Source organism: Oculina patagonica, chromosome 13 (genome assembly GCF_052425735.1).
Source record: "Oculina patagonica isolate OP01 chromosome 13, crgOcupat, whole genome shotgun sequence".
NCBI classification, from domain to species: Eukaryota; Metazoa; Cnidaria; class Anthozoa; order Scleractinia; family Oculinidae; genus Oculina; species Oculina patagonica.
Window position 1 is genome coordinate 31,218,656 of NC_135770.1, and position 26,524 is coordinate 31,245,179.

The following is a 26,524-nucleotide window of genomic DNA, read 5'->3' on the forward strand; positions in this document are numbered from 1 at the left end:
AAAGAAAAAATTCTGAGTCCCCGACGGGAATCGAACCCATGGCCTCCCAGAATACCGGTTGGGCGCTCTAACCAACTGAGCTACGAGAGACTCGTTGTGAACTGGGCCATTTTACTAGGTTGATATGTGACACGCGTCCTCTGATACTGCTAGGATCAGCAATGTCGAATTCATCAAGTTTTGTAGTAAATAATAAAGATGGTAAATTTTAAGCTCGGTAATAAATAATAAGGATAAGATGTTCTACATGACACGAGCATGGGACAAAGAAAAAATTCTGAGTCCCCGACGGGAATCGAACCCGTGGCCTCCCAGAATACCGGTTGGGCGCTCTACAAAACTTGATGAATTCGACATTGCTGATCCTAGCAGTATGCAGGACGCGTGTCACATATCAACCTAGTAAAATGGCCCAGCTCACAACGAGTCTCTCGTAGCTCAGTTGGTTAGAGCGCCCAACCGGTATTCCGTGGGAGGCCATGGGTTTATAAAGGTCTCTGAATTATAGCGGTATAGAATTTATACGAGTTATCGCTTTTTGGGACCAAGTGCACTGTCCGTTATACAGAGGTTACCATAATATGAAGGTGTATTAGCCATATCGTCTGCCAAGGAGGAAATGTTTGAAAAGAAAAGGTAACCTTCAGAAAATCGGCTCCTCCTATTAATATACCATTACGTATCTGTAGCTGTGCCCAAATCGTGTTTGTTTGTCAGAAAATAGACAGCTTTATTTACAGCGGAGCTTCCGCGCGCGCCTTCGGAGCCTTATACCAAAGAAAATTTGGTAAACCCATCGAGCTGAAGAATTTGGTTGTCACTTGATTGATTGTTTGTCCGCGCATCGTCCGTACGCCCGCTTACACTGCGCGTTCGCGAGCTGAGCCCCATACCAAATAAGAAATAAAACAAAGAGCCAGAGCAGAGAAAAGTAAAGAAAGGAAAATATAGAAGTAAAATAAAAGAGAAAATTGCCATTCTTATTTGCGCGACAATTCGCGTTATTTTTCGTTCCGATTACAATTCGCACCGCACTTAAGAAATAAATAACTGTGGAGCTCGACTTGTACCTTGTTATTATGTTGAACTTCTTTAATACGGACACAGAAATTACAAGAATGATTGTCCGGAGAGGGACCGTGTTACAGAGGTAGAGTTGATATGATTTTTGGTCTCTTCAGGACCAAGTTAACTGTCCGTGATAGAGGTCACGTGGTTAACTGCATTATAACTGGAAAGCCAACAGGTGTGCATTGTTGATTGAGCGTAAAAAAGTTATTTACAAAAAAACAGGCCAACCTACCCAAACATAACTTAATTTTATATTGTTCACTGGTCACCCAATAATTACGCGACTGTTTCAAAGTTTACAATTGACCAATCACGGGCGCTATTAAATGGCGGGAAAGAGACTGCAGATCATCATGATTAGGTCATCCCAATAAAATGTTTCGTTTCCTATCGCCCCGTCTCTTGTGATGGTGGGTCGGTAAGTCGGGCAAAAAAAGTCAACGTCAACTCGAAAACGTGGTCCTTCGTTCGTTATTCCTTATCAAAAGTCTAAATAGTCTTTAATAACGTAGTATCGATGTTTATTAAAGACAACGACATCACATCATACCAACTGTTGTTAATAAAACAAGATCGTGTGCTTGTAAATTGAACTACTTGCTTCTTTGACTGGTGTCAGACTAGTGAATCTGGAATTTTTTTTTACTTTTCGAAAAAATGGGTCGGTCGGGCGATGGGAAACGAAACATTTTATTGGGATGGCCTTTACAGAACTCCTGCTCTGATATACTGATACTAATTATAAAGTAATGGTAATAAAGGAAGCTTCACTCATTGGCGAACAAGATAGTGACCACTTTCTTCTCTTTTCGGCCTCCCGCGTTTTCCACTCGCGCAATCCTCTAAATTCTCGAAGGAATATTTAGCGCTCGCTAGTGCAAAATTAAATACGCCTGTTCTATACAGGCTATGCCGGGCGCTGCATAATATTCAATCTGAGACGTATGTAATTTCTTCGCGATCGACAGTGATAATGTATATAAAGCCAGGTTATTTCTCCTTTTAGCCTCTTTGACTTAAAAAGTCGGGTTTGGTCGCGAGGTTCCATTTCAACAGTTATCTGCAACAATACAGGATGACATCGCATAAAAAAGAAACCATATCTAAATTTCAATACACGATCCTAACCTTGCACGCGTGGCCGAGGCTGCAAATAAAAATTATTCTTTCTCAACTACATGTTTACAAATATTATAGGTGCGCTACAGTTGTTTTGAATTTTAGTGCTACATTTCTATAAGTTTTAAGTTCTTAGACGTTGGTGCAATTGACTAAAAGTTCGAATGATTGTCTTAATTCTTGTGACACACTAAGACTACAAAAAGAACTAATACAACGCCAATCTTGAGCGCGCGGAGTCTTAAGCCTGGTTCTCATATGATCGTCCCGATCGTCTCTGTCGCTTCTGTCGGCCTGTCGCTTCAAAACGTTTGCTTGCTCCAATCACCTCAGACTTTGCAAACGACAGACGCGACAGAGACGATCGGGGCGATCATATGAGAACCAGCCTTAAGACTACAAAAAGAACTAATACAACGCCAATCTTGAGCGCGCGGAGTCTTAAATGCTGACTACGAATTAAGTAAAGACGAAATTATGTGTTTATTTTTATTACCGGTAACTTTTATTTATTAGTCATAAAAGTAGTTAATTTGTTTGCAATAACGTCAATGAAACTAAGTTGCACGGATTTTGGATCCTTTTAGCTCGTTTCCAAGATAGATATCTTTAAATCTGTCGTTCTATCTGACTTAATTAATGACCTCTGTGATGGACTGTGCAGTCATTAATTACCATGATAAAAGCTTTCGCAACAATTACCGACCACCTGTTCCAAATGACGCAAGACTCGACATTCAACTTACTCTATTTATTTAGGAAGTCGGAGCTATTTTACTTCGTTGCTCTGGTTTAGCAGTATTAAAAGCATAAACCCTTGGGTAAATGCTACAAGTTGTTACAAAATTAATTCCGCGATTTTATTTTTCATATTCGTTTACACTTTTGCGTCCCCCTTTTATCGTATTAGATATCATAATACCTAGGCTCTCATAGCATATGCATTGCTTTCGGGATTGATTTGTAAGGGCTGTCTGAATATGGCACAAATCCCTTCAGAACAAATTACACGCTCGTTTTGAAAGCATAATGAATAGTGAAACAAAAAATTTAGCAGGCAATTCATTAGACTCAAAAGGTTCTCAAAGACTTTACATCAATCAATACACGTTACCATGGATTTCACAGCAAGCAGGTGTTGTAATGATATCGTTAGATATGAGATAATTGCAGCCCCCGAGAGAAAACAAGAATGAATATTTCGTGCCATCATCCCACACAAGACCGAGCACTCAAAGACGACACAAGATTCATCGACGACCAAGGCGAAGCACTTTTCCTACCGCCATGTGATTAAGGTATGTATACAACTGAGGTTTCCTTGGATAATGTTTTAGCCATTTTTGAATTTTATTGATGCGTCGGTTATAATTAACTTTTTACAAAACGTTATTAACCTTTTGAGAGCGCGCGTGATCCTCGCCTTGGGTATTTTTGTTTACAACAAGAAGTCGTAAACGTATTTCTAGTGTTCAAGTCCACGCGCTTATATCGCAGAAACAAAAGCAAAAATATAAACATTGAAACGCTTCAATAACTTCTGGAGTACATCCACGTGTTGTATCACTGATGTTCTAGCTGTTGTTTATATTAAACGCAGCGATAGAAAAAAGCAAAAATGACCATGCTGTCATGCAACTTTCAATTGTCTGAGCAGACAACTACAAAGGAGATTCTTCAACAAGAAAAGAAAGCACGAAGGTACTGAAAAAATTTCGCGATTTTGTACTGACAGTTTCAATTCGTAATGAGGAGATTGCGGCCCGCACTAGGGGTAAGCAAGGTAAATGTAAATCCGATAAACGAATTTACACGTTAATTACACTAGTTTATGGAACAGAGGACAAGAAAATGAGGCTAAAGGACATCGCCAGGGGACACATGAATGACAGTTTACCGATTGTTCTTTTAATATTTTTCTACCTGAATGGACGTGTCTTTAATGTGACATGAGATAAAAGGTACAATCGCTATTATAGCAACAAGGTATAATTTACTCTTTTTGGCTGCAAACAAAAACGGCAGACGATTCTTGGCGCAAAATTAAGTCAGTAAGAGCGGTATGGTAAAACCTCGACACGGCGAGGTTGGGTTTGTAAAGTAAATTTGCACTCTCCGAATCGCAGCAAACAAATTTGTTTGAACCGGCCTCTCAGGTAACGAGATTTTCTGAGACAGTGTTGGTGAGGTTTGTCACGTTCAATGTCATTCTCAACATTTTAAAATAATCGTAAAGCGTCATCAGTCAGCTATTAGGAATAGCGCTTATCGACTATCTAAACTATTCGGTCATGTCCATATAAGACTTTGTTTTCCACCAAGCACGTCTAATACAGTTTATTATATACGACTGATTACCTCAAGCCCTCAAGGAAACACTGAAATGAGTGTGCCAGTGAATAGCTTGGAGTTACCGGCAAGTGCAAGAAGAGTGAAGAAAATTCAAAATACTGTTTGAACTGTAAACGTATAAACTCAAGATCAAAACACTTTTTTCTCTCTTTACTCGGCTGATTTTTAGACGTTTCTTTTAATGTTTGCTCTAATTTAAAATTATATTTCGAAAAGAGATTTTAAGTTTTTAGAAGCGTATATGTGAAAGACCAAAGAGACCAAAAAGTGTTTCAAATTTCGCCCCATTTCGCCAGCCAAATCATGTATCACTCTCCATAACTGTGCGTCTACTGATTTCGCAATATTTACAAATAAGCAAAGCGCGCCATTTATCTCGTGTTCAAAACCGCCTCTGATGACTCAACAACATCATTGCATCATCAAAAAAAATAGACTGTATTGTATTCCTAGTTTGCTTATCGTCAATAGTGTTGTTAAATTTCCGATTTCGAATTAGCACATCCGAACGGTAAATAAGTCGTCAAAAGTCGACATACTTAACCAATATCACGTGATAATTGTCGGTAAGTGGGAGAATGGTACGATTGCATATGCTTGATATTGGCGGCGAAAACAATAGAGAAAAAACATAACGATTAAGAGCCATGAGGTAGAATATACTCAAGCGCAAAAAGCATATTGTTTCTGAGAAGAGAAACCGCAGCATACATAATTTAGTTATACTGCGGCTTGTTATAAAATACACCGAAACAGTCTTTGAAGTGTTAGTAGGTCCATGGGAAGTTACCCCGGCCCAACGAACTCGCATTGTGAAAAGTGATAATGTTTACCATGTCACAAGCGTGTGTCAAAGGAAAAATCTGAGTCCCCGACTGGAGTCGAACCCACGACCTCCCAAACACCGGGCGCTCTATCCACTAAGCTGCGGAAAGTTTAATGGTGGGCAGGCAAGCAAGGCCATTCACTAGGTTCTTGTGTGATATGCGTTTTGCATACTCGGTTGCTAGGATCAGCAATGTCGATAGCGTACTGTATGATGATAAATAAAGAAAGATGGCGAATCTATGCTAGGTAGTGAATTGAGAAAGATACAATATTCGTCGTACACTCGCATTGGTTAGTCCCCAACTTGTATAAATATAAATCATAACATAGATTGAAGCAATCATACAGATGATTAGGAAAATGTCATTCTATTTGCGCACTTTGTTTCCCTTAACTAAATAACCGATATTACCTCACGGGTTAGCGGATAGTGAGTCGTAATTTTATTCCATCAGATTTCCACATGAACATGCAGTAAGCACTCAGCAGAAAATTAAAGTAACGCACATGAAGAAAAAATGCAAAAATTTAGTGTTGGACTATAATATAATTATAACTACTTCGACTAACTACAGTACGTGCACCCACACTTGAAAGAGTTTTCGCTTGTCATCGCATAATATTTATTCTCGCCCACGTTTTAAACTAAAGCCAAAATTTGATACGCTCAGCAAAAGCAAGGGAGGGTTCGATACGTGAGTTTAATTTTGTTACTAGGTAGACACGCATTTCGATGAAACGTTTGAAAAACATTTCTCCGCCCATGTGCGGGGTGTGTCAGTGTAAGAATTACCGACAAAATATGACTATAAACAAATTACCTAAACCACGAGCCGCAAACAACAAGAAACAGCTGGCCTACTCGTTCAATTAAGTTGCGTTTGTTGAGGGAACCCGGAAAAAAAAACACAAAGAATAGGCATGACACATGAAAATTGAAATTGAATATTTATAACAACACGATCCTGGAAGTACTTTTAAAATTATTGCTTGCAATTCTGTTTGCTTCGTAAAACGTTTGGAAGAAATGTATTTTTTGATGTTTTGGACAGTTTGTAGGCAACATAACTTTTTTCTTACTTGAGTCATGAATGTAACCGAAGGGTTTTTAGCATAATACATAAGATTGCAAAACGCGCGCGCTTTTATTTATCAAAAACATTTGGCTTTATTCGACAGACAAAAGATGATTTCCTTGTTTTAATGCCTCCCCGAGGCCTAGAAAGCTATTAATGGTGCGATAGCGAAATACGAGTGCATTAGACCACAAATCCTCAAACGTACATTTACTTTCTTCACTCAAACAGCTACTAAACACCAAGGAATCGGTTTAATAAACAACTTGAAAACGGTTTAATAAGACCATTAACAACTACAGCTCGTAACACACTATAGAACCATAGAAAATTGGTTTGATTGCGTCGAGACCAAACTTGCAAACTTTCTTTCCTTGTAACCATAGAACTATAAAAGCACTCGTGAAATTTTAGAAGTACTCAATACCACTCAGTGTTGACACTCTCGCCTACGACTCGAGTTTCGAGTTTTTACACCTTGTTCTCCTAAAATTCTGCCCACTCATGTTACTTTTTACGTCCTCTTAGTAAAATAAAGCATGTTTTGAGCTAGGGTCAGGAAGGATTAACCAACCAAGAATTTATTAACGAATCTCGAACACGATAATTTCCGTTGACAGCGAGCACATTTTTGCATCATAAGTCAGTACATATTCTCGCAATTCTTGGAACCAAATTGTTTTTTCAAGTCTTGCTATAAACAAGTGTTCCCGTCGCGCGCAAATAACTTTTAAAGCAATTTTTGTGACTGGTTTTAATTTGGTGTGGAAGTGGGTAAGTACAAATCATTTTTTTAAACGAAAAACGGTTCTTCAGTGTCTTGTTATATTAGCGTGAACTGAAAGCTACTGAAAGACGTTTTTATTTTTCTTCCCGGGTGGTGTTTTAAGTAGACTACATCATCAGTGCCTTCGCTGTTTTTCAAGTTGCTATTCGTTTTCCCTGCGCATGCTTTATCATCGGGCATTTTCGCTGTTCTGATCGAACCGACAAAATTGTTGGAAGTGACTGACAGCTAAAACAAATCACATGTATACAGAAGTACATTACTCTTCAGTCGGCTGTCTTACTATCCAAGAAGCTAAGTGCCGCTCTTTCAGTAAGGGAGAAAATAGACTAATAGCAGATGGTTAGCACTGGCGCAGATTCGTACCGATGCAAGAACCTCGTTATGTCGCTGTGAGATGTTTGGTTATTGTTGTCTTCTTGTCTTTCAATTTTTTTAAGGAGGCAGCGTAGCCGAATGGTTAGGGTGACGGACTTGAAATCCGGAGGTCCCAGGTTGAAGTCCTATTCTGACAACTAACAGGGGTTGTTTCATGGTAGACCTGTGTACAACTCCTTGGCCACGCTTGTATAAATAGCCAACTGGTTCGCCCCCTGGCAATGGGGACTTTTAACCTTGTTATGTTTGACTTTCATTTGTAATATTCTTTTCTAATGTTTGAATACTCGGCCCCATTAGTACTTGTGCTAAATCAGCTAACGAGGGTAACCAAATGTACTTATTTTTGTTTTGTCGACCTCTTTCGTGATAATGGAAAGCGAGAGGTGTATTTGACGTCATTATCCTTCTTGTTTCAGGAAAGCAACTAAGTGTCACTTAAGCAAACAGCATGGTACGGTTGTCTGAATGCCTTCTCAATGCATCGTTACTGTTCGTGTTTGCGATGACACCAGTGAAGACCAAAATGGTAGTCAGCCGCTGCGAAGGATCTTTAAAAGCTGGCCTATGCAGGCAGACGTGTGACAAAGATTGCAAAATGTTGTGCACGCGCGGCAACCCGTCGCTGAAATCGTGCGATCAAATGTGTGAGGACGGCTATTGTGATATGAAGTGTGTTTCCAAGGAAACGTGCCACCAGGCCTGTGAAACGCCGCTGGACTGCGGCTCAATGCGTTGCAAAACCGCTAACTGTACACAGGTGTGTGACGTAGGAGCGTGTAACTTGAGCTGTAGAGCGACGTCTCACTGTAAGCAGTCGTGCAATGAAGGATGGTGCTTCCTGAAATGCCCTACTGGAGAACACTGCCAACAGGTAAAGTGATAGGATCGCCGGTAGAAAACTATTACAGAAACATTTTTAGGGAATCAAGTATTAAAATAAGCGGAGTACCTTTTGGGAGGAAAGGGTACAACTAGGTGTGAACTAGAAAAGAGTAATGAGAGGGGACCACTTTTGCGTTCGCTCCACTGCCCTCTGAGTCCCAACATAAACAGATCAATGATTGCCATATCAATGATTATACCAACCCCCCTGCCACCCCTCCCAAAAGAAAAACAAAGTACCTCTCATAATACCACCCACCCCCTCCCCCTCGCACTCTCTTCTTCCAGAAAGATAAACGCTGCAGATTTTCGGCCAAAAATAATACCAAAATAGTCAAGATGGCTCTTATGAAAACGTCTTCCTTTTCTTTAAAGCGTAAGTTTTCACATTTTTCATCAAATCCAAGATAAAGACTTTCAATTAAATGGGCCCTTCGCAGGCAATGGTCACATGTACAAACTAACACTCGTGGGGGCAAGCACGCGTGGCATTAAAAAAAAAATTATTTCATATTCTTTTTTTGGTTGAATACAGTTAGGTCTCTAGCTTGGCGGTTTTGTACCTGCGCCGCAATTAAGCCAGAACAAGTATTATGTAAGAATGATTGAATTTTAAGGTCACCAAGCAACCACTTTTACTTATATACACACTGACACTTATATGCTTATCTTGCTAGTCTTGCTGGGAAGGTAGTTGCCGAGCGCTCTGCAAAGCCAAGCGGTCATGTCGCCAGAACTGCGACAAGGGAAACTGTCCAATGAGGTGTGTCACAGATGACTGTCGACAATTCTGTGATAGTGGGGAATGTCAGATGAAATGCAGAACTAAAAAAGACTGCGAACAGAACTGCTCGCCATTTTTCAGCGCCTGTCCATTGTTAGACTGCCACAGTAAAGAAAAATCCTGCAGACAGGTAAGATAAGTTCAAGAGGTATCACGTTTTTATAGCTGTCTTAAACTGAGATTCATATATGTTTGCCAAATTTGGAAGAACTGAATCCCATTTTAATTGATTCCCTTCGCTTTTGGAACCTACGTTGGACCAAATTTGGCCCTTCCACACCTCTCTTTTTTTCACGAACACCGTAAAAGTTTCAAGGATACCATGAGGTTATAGACCAAGTGAGGGTGCCGGAGGCGACATATTAATTTGGCTCGAGTGCATGGCGTTCGGACCGAGCGCAGCAAGGACTGTGCAAAATGATAGAGAGCTAAACATTTCGCCCCGCGGCTCACCCTTTATCGGTCAGTAAGTATTATATCGTAACATCTTTATTAAGCTTGAATTGGGTTGGAAATGTGTGAAAATCCCTTTAAAAAAATAATGTTCTGAACTGCACGCGCTAAATGAATATCAGTGAAGCTATGTCAAACCAGTCAGCGCTAAACACGTTAGCTCGAAGCCCAAGTATTCCTTTCTACAGCACTGTGTCAACCCGGGGGCGGTACCCAAAAAAGTTTTGTACAGGGAGGCTCCGCCCCGCGCTCTTACCCCTTACCCTTTCATATACCATTTTGCCAGAAATTGTACCACTTTCGTATACCTTCTAATGAAAAAAGGTACCCCTTTCATATACCTGAAAGTCATTCATGGTACAGACTAAAAACATGACGTTTTCTTGTCATTTTCAAGTAGCGCTTAATAAATTGAAATAATACAGCCATAAATTGCATCTGTTCGAAATATTTTAATTAAAGGCCCTTTCAATAACCTAAATGACAGATTTCCATACCCTTTCGTATACCTAAACTTGTGAAATCCCTACCCTTTTATATACCTGAAGCCTGAAAAAGGTACCCCTTTCGGGCGGAGCCTCCCCGTATAGGCCATTATAGGGAGTACCCCCCGGGTGTGTCAATTGGACCGCACAGTCGGTATATGATAATAATTGATATCAGACCCGCTTTGTCTTTGTCCTATAGCTGGGTGGAGGCAAGAAGATGATAATCCGAGCTAAAGAACAGGGCTACCAATACTGCAACGGTGGAAGCTGTCAACAAAACTGTACAACAGACTTCAGGTGTTACCAGAACTGCAAGGGTAACTGCAATCAACAGTGCACAACTGGCGAGAGATGTGTTCAGTCTTGCTCCATCGATGGCAACTGTCAGCAGACGTGCAAGTCCAGCGATTGCCTCCAACGCTGCACTGAAGGTCACAGCTGTAACATGACTTGCCATGCTACGGAAAATTGTGAACAGGTTTGCTGCAAGTTTTTTCGAGTTTGACATTAATTGATATCAGGTTGTACAAGTTTCTTTCCTTGTCTGGAGTTGCAGCAATACGACTTGGAACTACAACCATTTTTTAGAAAAGAATTGAGATACTCTTGGTGAAGGGCGTCATTTCCTTTCGACACAATAAAAGTTCCCGATCCCTTTTGCCCGCTTATCAATGTTGTCAGTCAATTTCAGAGCATCAACATAACATTGAAAGGGTGGGAAGGGTGAAGCGTTTGACTTTTTATTATTCAACGTCCTTCGCCTCTTCTTTCGCTGTAGAAATTCCCCGCTCTCTTGATGTACTTTTGGCTTGCCTCGATTCCCCTCATTCCTCTGCAACTGATAGAACATCACGCCTGCAAATGTCAAATCTCATGTAATCTAGACGTACTAGGTGAAGACGGGCACTGGTACTTTCTTGTTCGAAATGGGGTAGAGCTAGAGGAAGCCGGGCCTTGTTTTATTTTTGTCTTGAGGCCCCTCCTCTAGATCCGCCAATGTGCTCTTAACCCTTTCACTCCTAAACGCGCATTTGGGCGCTATTTGGAGGTGCAGTCATTGATTCACTTGTGACGCCATTAATTGGCACGTCAGTGGAGTTTCGTGATAAGAATCTGACAGAGCTTGGATCGACCTTTGTACAGGACTGTTCATTTTGAATATCGGTTAAAGAGCTAATCAAAGAAAAACGCAATCCATTTTTGGTGCAAAATCGTTACTTAAACAGGCCAGTACACCTGTAATTGGTCCAAATTTTGGCTTATGCGCATGCACCAAATTGACATATTGTAAAAAAGTGCTTCTTTGGCAAAGTTGAGGTAAATTCAAGACCATAGCTCCAAATTTCAGTTTAGCGGCTAAAAAACGCGTTTTGGGGGGAAAATTTGGGAGTCAAAGGGTTAAGGATACTGTTAAAAACCAGAAGGGTATACCCCAGCCTTAACGCATAACACGTGTTTTCTCTTCGCAGCAATGTTCTGAAGGAGGTTGTCAAGGAACGTGTCACTCACCATCGTGTACACAGCTCTGTGACTCTGGGAACTGCTCCATGGAATGCAACGGACTACAATGCCGACAGAACTGCACGGCCGGGGGATGCATACTGGCCTGTCCGGTTAACGCTGAGTTATGCGAGCAACACTGCGCGGCGGATAACTGCACTATAACAAGAATAGTGCCCAGGCATGGCGGAAAGGTTATAGTTAAAAGTTCATCGGGCGATCATGGAATCAAGTTCAACAGAATAAGAACGAAAACAAACAGTGGCAGTCGGTTGCCAGGTTGTTTAAACTATTTCAGTGCAATCGCAATTTGTATGCTGTCCAAATTGCTTTAGCTTAGGACTATAACTAGCGTTCAACGGCTCAGAAGATAAGAAGAACTAATTACCAGGGATCTAAAAAAAAACGGAAATCGGCATAACAAGGGTGGGGGCTCATATAAAAACAAACAGGGATGCCATGAAAAAACCCTCGGTAGCTTAACTGCTTATTTACTCCCTTGGAGGTACATCCATAACTTCCCCCCACCCGGAAATCTTCAAATTCGAAAAGTCCTATTTCCTGACACAAGAGGTTTTATAATGAAACGTTTCGTACAAAGAAGCTCGCAAGCTCGTTACATTATCGAATGTATATATTTATGATACTGTACAGTCAAAAAATGAACTAAATGCTAAGCACCGGGAACATGCTTAGACAAACTTTTGGTCACTTTTGGCCTTTGCTCCTAGTTGAGTTAAAGAAAAAAAAAACAGCACTTCTGTATTAATTGGTATAAAAACGTTGCTTGAGTTCTTTGACACAACCACTGAGCTTGGCATACAAAAACCCAAATCATCTAGGGAAGTCGATACAAAAAAGCGCTCAATACGTGTAAATACGTGTACATAAACAACGGCTATTAAGAATAGCAAGTACTACCGTCTTTTGTATAAAAATTGCTTCATGAATATGTAAATAGAATAGGCCCCGGATGTTCAAAGGATGGATAATGCTATCCACACGGAGTTAGCGCATCCTTTGTAAAACCGGGGCCAGACTTGTAAACAAAAAGTAAAAACACAAATACATTCACAGAGTTTAATTTATCATGTTTAATATATTAAATAAATGCTAAAAAAGACACATTGTAAAATTTAATATTTAATGTGTGTTTCATATACGCAATTCTAGTATTTTCGATGACTCTTTTACACTGAAATGGTTTGGATGCTTTTGTAATGAGTTCCATGTTTTGTAAATAAATGTTTTGAATAAAAGTTGTTTCAATAAAGCAAACAAGTAAGCACAATTTGTGTAAAAAATAATCTTCCATGATACACATTTATTTAACACATTTCAGCACTAATAAATACCATCACAAGTTATGTAGCTAAGGAGTTTAAGGGGAGGGAGTTCACTCTACTGTATGCGCAATTCTGTAAGTATATTATATCAAGGCTACGGGAACTGAATCCAGCTGTTCCAATAGTTTTGAGTAGCTTTTAAACAATTATTGGATGAGGTTTTTGTGATATCCGGAATAATCAAGGTCGACTTAAGTGTTATAAGCCGAAGCCAAAGGCTGAGGCTGATAACACTTACCTCGACCTTGATTATTCCAGATATCACAAAAAACCGAATCTAATCATTGTTTTATTATACATTGTTTTTTTTTGGTAAAGAAAATAATGACAAACGATTTCAACCTGTTTCAAAACTTGTGCTCATTCCTGCTTGTCACCCTGCTTTTAAATTCTGAATGCCTTTTCCTCAAAGTATTTCGTGGAATAGTTCCTTCCCAACTTTTGTTAGTCGTTTTGTGTTTTCTGAGACTTTATTGTCCAGCAATTTTTCCAACTTCGGTCAGATTATTTCTTGGTTGAAAAAGCAAATCGACGATTATGAATTTCCTTTGCCGCCAGATGCCTGACACATCATGCATTGCGTGCGCAACCTACAGATTAGTGAATAATCTGCTAGCAGATTATTTACTAATCTGTAGGTTGTGCGGATTCCCAGAATTAGCTGTAGGCTCTTAGCCAGTGAGAAGACAGCTAGTGACTACAATGTATAATAAATTATATTATTAGTAGCATCCCAATGCTTCTTGGCATTATAGCTCCTTGCACCCAGTTCCCTAGCCTGCCCCTAGGGTGCCAGTCTTTTCTTGTAGAATAAAATTGTCAATTTTAGATTCCTTTTTTGAAAGTTCTCAATCATCATCATCACCACCACCACAACCACAACCATCAAAATTATTATCGTTACTGTTATCAATATTACTGCCATTGTCATCAATTAGATTTTCCTGGTGGGCAAGTAAGTGTTAATTCTTTCTTGCCCAATGAGCAAGGCCCAGACAAGTCATCTGCTAACTAAATCGTAAAAAATGAAAACTAAGACAAGCATACAACTGCCCTGGGCAAGCAAAATTCAAGCGCTAAAATTCTTTTTTTTCCTTCTTTTTTCAAGCTCTGCATTTCACTTGGGCAGTGCAAAATTGAGCACATGATGAAAGAGATGTCTATACAGTCAGGCGACGAATAGCTGTGATAAATTATAAACTACAACATGTTGATTGTCAGTCCATAGTAAATATTCTTGACGCAATATCAGAGATGATCCAGTCTATACCGTCCAATAGCTTTTCTCCAGTTACTGCACTGCACCACTGAATGTTCCAGTGATGGGTCTTGATAGATTCCAGATCAAGAGCCTGTCAAAAAAAAAAAACAGTATATGTGAAAATACTACCTTGTAAGTCTAAACAATAGGAATTTTTGGTCACACCTCTTGGGCCAACCTTGTCAATCAATCAATCAATCAATCAGTCAATGAATTATCAAACTTTTATTTATGCACACTCAGTAAAAATAGCAAATTTTATAGGTCACCACTAAATTTTCTCCGATTCTGATTGGTTTAAATTGACCGCGTGACCGTGTTCATTCCACGGAGGGCGCTATCAGCCCATAGTGCCCGCCGAAGAAAAATGCCCGGATGGATAGTACCCGCCCGTGAAATTTTCTGTAAACAAGCATGCCTGCAGACAAAAAAAACCAACAAAAAAAACTGCATTAAGTGGGTTTCTTGTCTGGTTTTGTTTCGTTTGTTAAATTTCAGCTTTCAATTGAGTTTTTTATCCTGAAAAGTAATCCACGACGCTCGTTTTTGAATGGGCGCGCGGAAGAAAATTTAGTGGTGAACATTTAAAACAATAGAGTGTTTCTGTCTCGGAACTATCGGTCTGTCATCATAGTTGCCCCTTGGAAATTTGATGTTCTTAAAACTAGCATATTAACCCTGGAAGCTTCGCTTCTCGGGCTAATATTTGTTTTAAGAACATCAAAATTTCCATGGGGCAACTATCAGCCGATAGTTCCTCGACAGAAACACTCTATTGTTTAAATATTACCAGCATATGATAGGTTTGAAATGGATGTAAAGGGCCACAGCTGCACAGCTCTCTGCACACATTGAATGCCTATAATGCATATGATAGGTCTGCAATGTTTGTAAAGGGTCACAATGATACAGCTCTCTTTCCTCTCTACTCAAACAGCAAAATGATCAGGTTTGGAAACTTACATGTTACATCTCTAATTTACTTACATCTCTAATTTCTTCAGCAGACAATGCACCAGGAAGATCCTGCTTGTTTGCAAATACTAACAATGTAGCACCTGCAAGTCTCTAGATACAGAAAAGAAAAAAACAGGTTACCCTTACAATTTATCAGTGCCCACTTAAACATTTCACCTATATCCATGGAATTCTGTAAAATTTAATTTAATAGAAATTACAGTCAACTCTGCAGTAGTTCTAAAATGTATCTCTCTGCCTTAGAGGAGGTGTCCATCTTGGATTCCGTAGCCCGCAATTGTCACCTTTGGCCATTGTTCATTGTAAATTACATTAAGTTTGTTTAACTTTTTTACTAACCTCTTCTATAAGGAGTCCTTTCAGTTCCTCCTTGCAGTCTCCAAGTCTCCGCCTGTCAGCACTGTCCACCACCCATATCAAGCCATCTGTGCTTTCAAAGTAATTTCTCCAATATGAACGAAGAGACTTTTGTCCCCCAACATCCCAGATATTTAGCTTAAACCTGTGGGAGGTTTTATACAAAGTTGAGATATCATTGATTAAATGATCCAAGAGTCATCAGCACATAATTTCCTCTTTCAATATCAAAATATAATATACAGAAGAGAGGTGGAAAAATCTTCCAGAGTTGGAAGGGAACTCCCATATGAAAGGGGCAAGGAAGCTAGTCCTTTCACTTAGGGCTGTAAATTACAGATCCGAGGCATGGTTCAAAAGAGACAGACAGACAGAAAGACAGACAGACAGACAGACAGAGTCAAACAGGCAATATTTTTAAAACATTTTTAAGAGTTGATTAAAATATCATTTTTTAAATCTTAAGTTACAACACTGGTTACAAATAAAATAATATGCACAAATTGAATGCACATGTGGATTGATTTTTTATATTCTCTTACTCTCTGTGTTCGAGTGTTTTGATGTTAAATCCTAACGTAGGTTCTATTGTATTGATATCTTCTCCATTAAACTTCTTCAAAATGGTTGTTTTCCCAGCGTTATCAAGACCTCTGTGAAACGTTGTTAAGGTTTAATTAAATTGTATCTTTGATTGAGCATTATCACACCTTTCAACTTCCAACAAGAACCTTTCACTTTGAAAACATATTTAAACTACATTAAAAAGGATACAACATCAAAATCCTCATCTCTTTCTCCTTTTGCTTCATCTTCTTTAAAATTGTTAACAGCCCCATATCGTCGACCGTATTTCGTTGAATAAAACGAATTTGTAATCAAACTGTCAACTCGTCGCCATTTTCTTTTTTCAGTCACTTTACACAACGTCTATTTCGCGTCTCTATTACCGCAGACCAAGTACCACAAGGGCTCAGATATCAAGATGGCGGCCGACGGTCGAACTCGTGTTCGACTCTCGGTAGCTTCTCAGTTCTTCCATAACGATGACACAGACACACTTGTGGCATCAGGAGAATATTCTGCTGAAGACTCCACTTCCGAAAAGGTTTGTGGTCCATTTAAAATGCGTACAGCCTCAGATTTCATGCTTTTATAATGTAAAGTTAAGCTCTGCAGTCAAGAAAATTAAAACAGAGCAACTACAGAATTCAGTTCTGCTGTTTGTTTCTTTCACGTCATGCGCATCTACGCATGTAGTAAACGGTTTTTGTTTTTTAGAAGAAGCTTGTCTTCTCGTTCGAATATTTATTTCACTTGGAGCCTTAGACTCCCTACAGTCTCCTCAAAAGAAGTAAATGATTAGATTGTCTTGAACACAGCTGAAGTTGACATGTTTGGCATTTGTCAGCATTAAGCTTATTATAATTGATTTTAATTGTCTGATCTGATTTAGGAAACATTGTTATTGTTTTCTTTTAGGTCATTGATTTACTTAATCAAGCCCAGCTAGAAAAGGAAAACAAATTAAACTGTCTGAAACAGGTATGAGTTGCAGCAGCATTTACTGTTTTACACACATGTAAAGATGTTTGTTGCTATTAATATAACACTGTTCTAATAATTTTTGGTATAAAGATCAATCTGCAATATTTTAGGGAAAAAATCATCCGGCAAGAGAATGCAGAATAGATTGCTTTTCTTGAAGAAATGTACTCAGTCTGTTCACAGGCAGACCACCCTGTGTGTTCGTGGTTACTAATTGTTGACATAAGGTCATGTTGAAATCAATGGCGCGTATAGAAGATATATAGAGAAACATTACGTCGGCTTTGATTTACTACAAAATATAAAGTTTACTCTAAATGATTCAATAAAAGTTAAGATGAAATGCTGAATGTGTCGTGTGTCGTGTTTTTTTGCCGCCCCGAGCCCTTCAAGACGTTATTTTTGCGAGATCATTTAGCGACCGGTAGAAGAGAGAGAGAAGAGAGAACAAGGCAGGCAGCTTTACTGCCGGCGGTCGCGACCTTGTCTAATTCAAGCTGGAACTGACGCTAAACCATCAAAATTCTCGCCTTGAAAACACCGGCATCCGATCGACTAGATATTTCTCTGCCCTTGTGCCGAATTAGAGCTTCACACTTCCAATATTTTTCGAGAAAAGCGATCCCGAAGTCTCAAAAGTAGCTTTCTCCATATGATCAGTGCAAAATTCAAAATCAAAGGAATTTGAAACATGCAAATAACAAAAGAAAATTTGACACATCTGTCAAACATCAAACGCAAACATCAAACGCAACGCAAACATCAAAGGGCGTTCGTTTGATGTTTGACAGATGTGTCAAATTTTCTTTTGTTATTTGCATGTTTCAAATTCCTTTGATTTTGAATTTTGCACTGATCATATGGAGAAAGCTACTTTTGAGACTTCGGGATCGCTTTTCTCGAAAAATATTGGAAGTGTGAAGCTCTAATTCGGCACAAGGGCAGAGAAATATCTAGTCGATCGGATGCCGGTGTTTTCAAGGCGAGAATTTTGATGGTTTAGCGTCAGTTCCAGCTTGAATTAGACAAGGTCGCGACCGCCGGCAGTAAAGCTGCCTGCCTTGTTCTCTCTTCTTCTCTCTCTTCTACCGGTCGCTAAATGATCTCGCAAAAATAACGTCTTAAAGGGCTCGGGGCGGCAAAAAAACACGACACACGACACATTCAGCATTTCATCTTAACTTTTATTGAATCATTTAGAGTAAACTTTATATTTTGTAGTAAATCAAAGCCGACGTAATGTTTCTCTATATATCTTCTATACGCGCCATTGATTTCAACATGACCTTATGTCAACAATTAGTAACCACGAACACACAGGGTGGTCTGCCTGTGGTCTGTTCTTTATATTAACACTAAGCACTGTACATGTATGTGGTCCTTCACACAGACCATAACCATCTTGAGTAACCGGTATTTATTTTATGTGTGGCTAAGAAAGAATATCCATGTAAATACATTGTAACCTTAGATTTACAATAATTTTTTTCTTAGATTGCAAACCCTCAATTTTTTTTGTGACCTCAGTACAGAAAGTCACATACCGGTAATAACTACAGTTGAATCCCGATAACTCGAACCCTCAGTAACTCGAACTCCCGCTAACTCGAACCTTTTTCGATTCCCCTTCAGGCCATTTTCTTACTAATTTTACCCTCGATAACTCGAACTCCTGATATCTCGAACCTTTTTCGATTTCCCTTGAAGGTTCGAGTTATCGGGATTCGACTGTATACATAAAATGCTTATCTATAAAAAGTTGTGAATGAACCCATTCAGGTATTTTCAGTATTGTTCATTATATTTTATACAATGATCCTGCTTGTAACAAACCACAATTACAAGGGTGAGCCCTGTAGCTTTTGCCATACCTTTTTTCATAATTGTAATGGCAAAGTAAATTACCAAACATACTTACTTACAGGTACAAGAGTTTATTGTCAATAAAGACCCCACACTTCTGGATAACTTTTTGGATGTGAGTATGAACCATGCTTCACATGTATATTTGACAACTTTCGTAACATTCTAATCTATGTACAAATGAAATTAAAAATAATATTTTTTTCTTGTATTCAATCAAAGACCCAGGGGTTTCACTAAGTTTTGAAGTAGGAAGGCACCAAAGGGAAAGTAGGCAGGCAGAAAAAAATGCAATGAAGCAAATTTCTTTATGTTCAGTTTAAAAGAAGCCAGGTATTGACTCGAGTATCCTTGGTACTTTTATACCTGGGTCGCGCCTTATAATAAGAACCCTTAAGACCACAAAGAAACTTTGACTTACATGTACTTACCGGTAATGGAAATTAAATATTTAATGATTATTAAAAAAAATTAGAAGAACTGCATTTAACAATATTTTTTTTCCTTTTACACAGGAAATCCTAGTGTTTCAGCAAGACAGATCAGCAGATGTGCGTAGATTTGTGGTTGGATTTATTGAGGAAGCTTGGTAAGCACAGTCAGATACTTGGATAAATGTATTTTTCCCTTAGAAAACAAGTTATGTTTTTTTCCCAAAGTATGATTTCAACTTAATGAAATATCAAGAAACTGTGTTTCTCAGGACCATTCATTGTTAGTACAGGCCTTCTGACAGGGTGCGGGAAAAAAAAGAAAATTGTGCGGGTTTTGGGAGGCAAATTGTGCGGTAAAAAACAGCGATTGTGCGGGAATTGTGCGGGATTGCGCAATCGTGTAAAATAACAAATATTCGATCACCAGAAAAAACCTGACATGGAGGAAATTCTGGTTCAATGAAAAGTGCAACTAATGTCCTCTTAGCTTGCTTATTAAACATAAACCAAATTTCCATTTAGCTACAATTTTGGCCAAAGTTTGTATCAACAAAATCATGTTGCGTGACACGATCGATTAAGTTTATTCAAAACCGTAATTCCTGGGCATAATTCTGCCTCGAAATAAAATGTTTTCGATCATAACAAGTTACTTTATGAAAAATCCCAACATTTTTGTACTTTCTTTGATATGTAGAGCGAATATTTTCTCGTTAAGGTTTAAAACTCGTCATGCCTGAAATTGCTGCAAAAACCACAACACTGAGACAAATGCAAATTCAATTGCGTGCGGCTTAATTTAATTAGATAACATTTTTATTTTAAACTTAGAAATAAGAGCGTGAAATTTGTATTTCCTGAATAAAACGTCCTTCACTTGAATAACAAAAAGAAACAGGAGTTTCTTGACGAGAAGTTAATGATTTTCTGTCGCCCAAAGTTGCAGCGCTTTTGTTTTGTTTTTCGTAAATAGGGGTGTCGAATGGTAAATGCGAGACTTTGCGAGACGGCGAGACTGATATCTTTTCTGTGAGCCCGAGACCTTTTTAGCCTTGCAAAAGAAATCGAGACTGCGAGAAGGCGTCAAACAAAAATTTGAGACGACGAGACCCCTGAAATTTGGCTAAAATTTCGCGAGACACGCAGTTTTTGAAGGACCATTCACCACCCCTGCAAATCAGTCCGTTTGCCTTTGCGAAAATATCAAGTTCCGACAAATTGGCAGACATGTCAGTGCGGTGGTAAATTTCTTCGGTGTTTCGTCTTTGCTATCGGTTCATATGTATATGTATATATTTAAAACTGAGCGAGGAAACAAACACGTTAGAGAGCGGAAAAGCGATATTTTGTTTTGGAAGGAAACAACATATGGCAACACAAAGGAAACACGGCGACACACTGCGTTATCTTCAAAAGCTATCGCGCCGACAAGAAAATTTTTGCGTTCACTACATTTTTGCCAAACACTCGAAGTTGGTCACGGAATGCAAAGATCTGATCTGACTGTGTTCTTTTTATCGATCTATAACTCACGTAAATAATATGTCAACCCTCTGTGATTGGGCGGCGATCAATGGCAAAGGAATATATTTTTTTCACTTTGAATCACAAAGCCATGTGGTGCTGTTTAACAGAGTATCTGATTCGTCATTTGCAAAACAATAATGCCGCAATTCGCCAATGAAAAATAAGATTAGACTGAGACGAGAGACTAGTGCCCAGACCGCCACCGAGCTATGTAGACACCTTGTTGTTTTTATATCCGCTCGAGCTGTTCAGTCGCCGAAAGCGGCGGATTTCTCGATTGTTTTGCGAGGTAAATAGCCTAAATAAAGCCTTAAAAGCTTCTTTAAATCTCGTCAATCAATGGGAATACCGATTTAATTAGATTTTTAACAAAATCTTTCCATATTGTGCGGGATTTCGCGGATTTTCAGAAATTGTGCGGGATTGTGCGGCTTTGACCGAATTGTGCGGTCCCGCACCCGCGCACCCTGTCAGAAGGCCTGTTAGTAAGAGTGTATAATAAGAGCAGACAAGATAGCCCTGTCTCTCGCCTAACCATGTACACTGTAGCTGATTACTGTACAAGATTTATTTCTTCATGGCCTCTTGCAGAGCTAGCCATGTACAATGTAATAAATAAGCAGTCCAACCAAAGGAGAGTAGGAAAATGAATTATAAATAAATAAGTCTGCTTATATAGATGCCCCAAGCTACATGTACAACACTGACATTAGCCACCATGCTCTTACAATTCTTACAAATGGACTATCTTAATTGGTCTGACAAGCAATATATTCTACTTTCCTTACAAACTTACAGCAAAAAGGACATTGAGTTGCTGAGTAAAGTGCAAGGCACTCTGGCGTTTATGCTGAATGATGAAAATGTTGCTGTACAAAAGCGAGTCATGTTGTGTGTTACACAACTGTACAAATATGCTCTACAGGTTGGTGGACTTCTTAGTATTTAACTTGCATTGGACCATTAATGCGCACACATTCAGTGATAAAAGTAAAGTTCAGAAGAGCTACAAGGCACAGAGGCTGAATGTTTGGTGTGTTGCCTAGCCTTTAAAAGGTTCCGGCCTACAGTGGCTGGGTTTGTGTTCCTTGGCAAGATACATGTACAGGTTGGGTAGAAGTTCTTGCAAGGCTCGCATTGAATGACTCACCACCCTGAGCACTTACCATTAGGCCAAGTGCCTCCCTGTACATCATTGCAGTATAATAATAATAATATTGTAATGACCATATACAATACCACTCAAATGTAAGTTGACAGTTTGAACTCAATCCTTGAGACTCAATTTTCACGTCTTGAAGTTTGTTTGAGTCACTCAAATTTCAAGTCTTGAGGATCGAGTCTTGAGTACCGAGTCTTGAGAATTCTTGAGTTTCAAGAATCAAGTCTCGAGGCTTAAGGGTCGAGGCTCGAGGGACTGTCAACTTACATTTGAACGGTACTGTACATCTATGTATGGGTAAATATATCCTTTTACTATTCATTGTTAGTATATCTGCAAGCAAAAGGCAATATCTGAAGAGCTGGAACATGTGTGGGAGGTAAGAGTCAGTCAAGAACTTATTATTACAGTAGAACCCCGGTAACTCGAACTCTGAAGCGAAACGAAAAACAGTTCGAGTTAGCGGGGTTTCGAGTTATCGGGGTCGATTGAATAAGACTGAAAGGTGGGTTCAAATCCAAAGGAAATGGAAGTTTGTTCGAGTTAGCGGGGTTGTTTGAGTTATCCGAGTTCGAGTTACCGGGGTTCTACTGTATATTCAATTTAATGAACATGAACTTCGGTAATTTCTTGACATTCTCTGTCTTTGCTATTCTTTGAACGCACGATTTTGGAGTTAAAATATTAAAAATATCTTTGTTTACTGCTATAAATTTCGCTGAAATCTCAGCCTCGTCAGGCATGTTCCGCCATCTTGGATTCTAGATGTTTTGGTACTCAGTGTATGATACACCAAGTGTCTTGGACAGTCCACCGACTTCATGTAAGGCCTCACACAGAGTGCCACATCATAATTCTCCTTCGTCAAGCACTACTCTGTAAATATGTAAAACTCCCTAGAGTCTTATGAAAAACTCCCTAGAGTAGTGCTTGACGAAGGAGAATTATGATGTGGCACTCTGTGTGAGGCCTTACATGAAGTCGGTGGACTGTCCAAGACACTTGGTGTATCATACACTGAGTACCAAAACATCTAGAATCCAAGATGGCGGAACATGCCTGACGAGGCTGAGATTTCAGCGAAATTTATAGCAGTAAACAAAAATATTATTTTTTAATATTTTAACTCCAAAATCGTGCGTTCAAAGAATAGCAAAGACAGAGAATGTCAAGAAATTACCGAAGTTTATCTAATTCTTTTATCGCTTCGACAAAAGAACTTTCTGAAGCATTAATGAACATGCTTTACAAGTTACACAGAGATTCCAACCCCATCAGATGGAAAATAAGGAGTAGTATTTAAGCATCAGCAAGCAACTAGGGGAGTCCGGGGCATTTTCTTCTGGGAAATTTTGCAAAGTTTGGTTCTCTCAAGTGTCATTTTCTGAATTTTGGGATCATAAATATTTCTGAGTTATTCTGTAAGGTCTAAGATAAGGTCTGACTTAACTTTTATCACACAGAAATGTTATGTTTCACACGTCACAAAGAAATACGAAGGATAAGCAATTTTCCCCATAGTTTTCAGATGTTGTCTTTATTTTTGTAATAAATCACAAGAATGTGATAAAATAGTGAAAGTGGGAGGCGAGACATCAAATCAGGGGGTTCTGATCAAGTCTGACTACATTTAGGGTACTTGAAACGTATGGTGACAGGTGTAACCATTGAATTTAGTAATTTTTCATTGCCCTATCAATACCTAAACTTTTTTTAATCTTATAAGTGTTTGTTCCTTGCAGCAACTTATCCAGATTAAAGAACAGATCATAGATATGCTGGAGTCTGACAATGACGGGTAAGAACACCTTTGTGCATCTTGGAGCATTTGTACATGTGTAACTAATGAGGCACACAGTTAGGAATTTGCATGAACAGTCGGGTGGTTGCCATCCATACAAGTCTTATTAAGCTCCCCCTCAGGCTCTCTACTACCCCCCCCCCCACTTTATTTTATAAGCCTGCCACCCCATCCCCCTTCATAAATGGCAAATCATGACCATTTATGAACAAGGAAACAAGTCAACTTTACACTTTTAAAGGTTTTTATCCACCACATTTAGTGATTGTTGCTAATAATTTTCATTCCTTTTATATGTACATCTCAACTGATATGACTTGAAATAAGCTCCCTGTCTCTAGTAGGCCTATCCCCCTCTCTATTTAGCTCCCCTTTGAAATATTAAGATGGTATATGCCCAAGAGTAATTCTGTGCCACTGCCCCCTCGGGGTTGATGTTTTATGAACAATAACTAATTTTTTAAAAAAAATTAATTGCCTTCAGAATTAGAACGCATGCTATAAAGTTTATGGAGATGCTTGTTCTTGTCCAGTCACTCAAAACTCAGGTAGGTTTTCTTTCTCAGTGTTTGCTGCAGTTTTGAATCTCTTTTAAACTACATTTGATAGTTTTCCATTTTTAGCTGGCTCTAGTTTGTTTTAACTGAATTACCAAAACCACTTGGCCCTGCTGGGCAAGTGCACCTGTGCTCAAACTTACATTCATTTGACACACTAACAGGGCTGCAAATAACAGTCGGCCATCGAACATTGGCCGACCAAAATTTGCTCATATCCGACAAAATCCCAAGTGTGGTCACACATAATGTCCGGTAAATTTTTTTGACCATAAATCATTTTATGGCAACAATAAAAAAATATCTATCCGACCACAATTTTGTTTTATCTGACCAAGATTATAATGTCTTAGTAGGACATATGTACTTTTAAGTGAAAAAAATTATTTGCAGCCCTGTACTTATTTCAATTTATTATCCTAATGTTAATAATTTTTAATATTTTATTACAGGATTCTGAGTCATTGAAGAAAGGTGAGGCAGACATTTCACTGGAAATAGTCCCTAGAAATCATCCTTTAGTCAAGATGACAGAGCTAAGAGAAGAAGGTGGATCTACTCTGGAATCTTTGCTTACTCTTATTGCCTCTCATACCATCTCCAGGTTAGTTGTGACAAATTACATGTACATGTAAATATTATGTTCAACTACTGTTCATATGGAAATAAACGGTGTACATTGTACACTCACTCCAGGTGCATACCTATCTGAGAGAGGTGTCTGTCTGCCTGCAACAGGTGTCCACTTATGGCAGATGTCTGCTTGGGATGGGCAACCACCTTGGACAGATGTCCACCTCTGAAAGAGCTGTCATGCTAGGTTTTGATAAATGCATACATGTGAATTGGAAGCCTAATTTTTATCATGTGCCAGAATTCAATAGTCCTGTTTCTTGACTATTAGACTTCGAAACATCTATCCTAGCCTGTGTATGTACAATGTAAGGATGCAGGATGACCCCTGCATTCAGGCCTAGAGGCCCATCAGGCCAGAGCTTATCCTGGTTATTAAGCAACTAGGGGGGAGGGTGTTTGTACTCCCCTCTGCTGGATGGGATGCTAGTCCATGGCAGGGTTACCAGTATTAAATTCCCTGATACCCAATTAAACACCTGGGTTAAGTTGAGAAGCACTATGAGAGTAACGAGTCTTGCCCAAAAACTCAATGCAGTGACCCTGGCCACCTCACCTCCTGCGTGCACAGTGTGAACCAAATCTAGATTTTTGTGTTTATTACTAGTGTGAACCTGATGGCCTCCCTTGGATCTCTGTCAGCTATAGCTCGTCAAAGACCAGCCTTCATGGCAATCGTTGTTCAAGCATTTGAGTCTCTTCACGGTAAGTGTATGATCCTTCAACTTTGATTTGAAACTTGTACTTACACTGTAGGTGTTTCAAGTTTCTGTTAAATGGCATGAAGTGTCCAGTGTCTTAAATTGAGATACATTTTTACCAGTATTAATGCCTGCATGTATTGTGCAGTCGTGTGTTATCCTAGAGTCACCTAGTGTTTTTTAAGGATATTAATATTTTTTAATGTTGATCTACAGCAAATCTTCCCACATCTCTGAGCAAATCTCAAGTCAGCAGTGTGAGGAAAAATCTCAAGGTGATTGTTGAACTCAGAAAAGCAACAGTTAACATGAGGCAAAGTTTTCTTATTAAATCTTATAGCTATTCTGATAACCTTTTAAGTGGTAGAACGTTAAGCCATCTTTTACTGTTGGCAAATGAATTTTGTGAACCTCACAAGGAATTTTCAATAGCTAGAATATTGTACCAGCTATTTTCATCCTTAGTGTTGCCATTGTGCTCCTTGTAGGGAATAGGGCCTCAAAATCAAAAGCTTTTTAAAATCACTCTTACAGCCCTGTGTGCCATAGCATTGCCACTTGGCAAAGTTTATCGTCAGTTTTTGACATCTTTTTGACGAAAGAGAAAGAAGTAATTAAGGCAGGTTGAGTAGATT

At 39.1% G+C, this 26,524-nt stretch overlaps 3 protein-coding genes across 4 annotated transcripts in view; 2 read left to right on the forward strand and 1 right to left on the reverse strand.

Moving 5' to 3' along the window:
• The first annotated feature begins 3,111 nt into the window (after positions 1-3,111).
• LOC144634789 (uncharacterized) lies at positions 3,112-12,067 on the forward strand. 2 transcript variants are annotated; one of them, XM_078493825.1, is made up of 5 exons: positions 3,112-3,488; positions 8,031-8,485; positions 9,174-9,410; positions 10,421-10,699; positions 11,691-12,067. In XM_078493825.1, the coding sequence occupies exons 2-5, from the start codon at positions 8,063-8,065 to the stop codon at positions 12,054-12,056; spliced, it is 1,305 nt and encodes a 434-aa protein (XP_078349951.1). In that variant the 5' UTR covers positions 3,112-3,488; positions 8,031-8,062; the 3' UTR covers positions 12,057-12,067. The 2 variants fall into 2 exon arrangements, with proteins under 2 accessions (XP_078349951.1, XP_078349952.1); XM_078493826.1 differs by lacking the exon at positions 3,112-3,488 and adding an exon at positions 7,341-7,937.
• Positions 12,068-13,786: 1,719 nt separating this feature from the next.
• LOC144636077 (ADP-ribosylation factor-like protein 2) lies at positions 13,787-16,573 on the reverse strand. Its single transcript, XM_078495221.1, has 5 exons — positions 16,438-16,573; positions 16,206-16,316; positions 15,646-15,808; positions 15,316-15,396; positions 13,787-14,419 (listed from the first exon to the last, which is right to left on the reverse strand). The coding sequence occupies exons 1-5, from the start codon at positions 16,500-16,502 to the stop codon at positions 14,285-14,287; spliced, it is 555 nt and encodes a 184-aa protein (XP_078351347.1). The 5' UTR covers positions 16,503-16,573; the 3' UTR covers positions 13,787-14,284.
• Positions 16,574-16,603: 30 nt separating this feature from the next.
• LOC144636016 (symplekin-like) overlaps positions 16,604-26,524 on the forward strand; it is a 28,398-nt gene continuing 18,477 nt past the window's right edge. The window contains exons 1-11 of the mRNA XM_078495153.1: positions 16,604-16,771; positions 17,146-17,208; positions 19,136-19,189; positions 19,590-19,663; positions 21,834-21,960; positions 22,526-22,576; positions 23,940-23,995; positions 24,483-24,546; positions 25,008-25,159; positions 25,796-25,893; positions 26,106-26,164. Of these exons, the coding sequence (XP_078351279.1) occupies positions 16,649-16,771; positions 17,146-17,208; positions 19,136-19,189; positions 19,590-19,663; positions 21,834-21,960; positions 22,526-22,576; positions 23,940-23,995; positions 24,483-24,546; positions 25,008-25,159; positions 25,796-25,893; positions 26,106-26,164 (921 nt within the window). The 5' untranslated portion in view covers positions 16,604-16,648. The remainder of the gene's footprint in view (positions 16,772-17,145; positions 17,209-19,135; positions 19,190-19,589; positions 19,664-21,833; positions 21,961-22,525; positions 22,577-23,939; positions 23,996-24,482; positions 24,547-25,007; positions 25,160-25,795; positions 25,894-26,105; positions 26,165-26,524) is intronic.

What these genes read in the sequence shown, in the direction of transcription:
- LOC144634789 (XM_078493825.1), top strand. Translation starts at nt 8,063, where the DNA reads ATGGTACGGTTGTCTGAATGCCTTCTCAATGCATCGTTACTGTTCGTG. An exon ending in CTGGAGAACACTGCCAACAG is followed by an intron (nt 8,486 to 9,173) that starts GTAAAGTGATAG and finishes TTATCTTGCTAG; the next exon opens with TCTTGCTGGGAAGGTAGTTG. An exon ending in AAGAAAAATCCTGCAGACAG is followed by an intron (nt 9,411 to 10,420) that starts GTAAGATAAGTT and finishes TTTGTCCTATAG; the next exon opens with CTGGGTGGAGGCAAGAAGAT.
- LOC144636077 (XM_078495221.1), bottom strand. Translation starts at nt 16,502, where the DNA reads ATGGGGCTGTTAACAATTTTAAAGAAGATGAAGCAAAAGGAGAAAGAG. An exon ending in AAGGACTCCTTATAGAAGAG is followed by an intron (nt 15,397 to 15,645) that starts GTTAGTAAAAAA and finishes TTCTGTATCTAG; the next exon opens with AGACTTGCAGGTGCTACATT. An exon ending in CTGCTGAAGAAATTAGAGAT is followed by an intron (nt 14,420 to 15,315) that starts GTAAGTAAATTA and finishes TTTTTTTGACAG; the next exon opens with GCTCTTGATCTGGAATCTAT.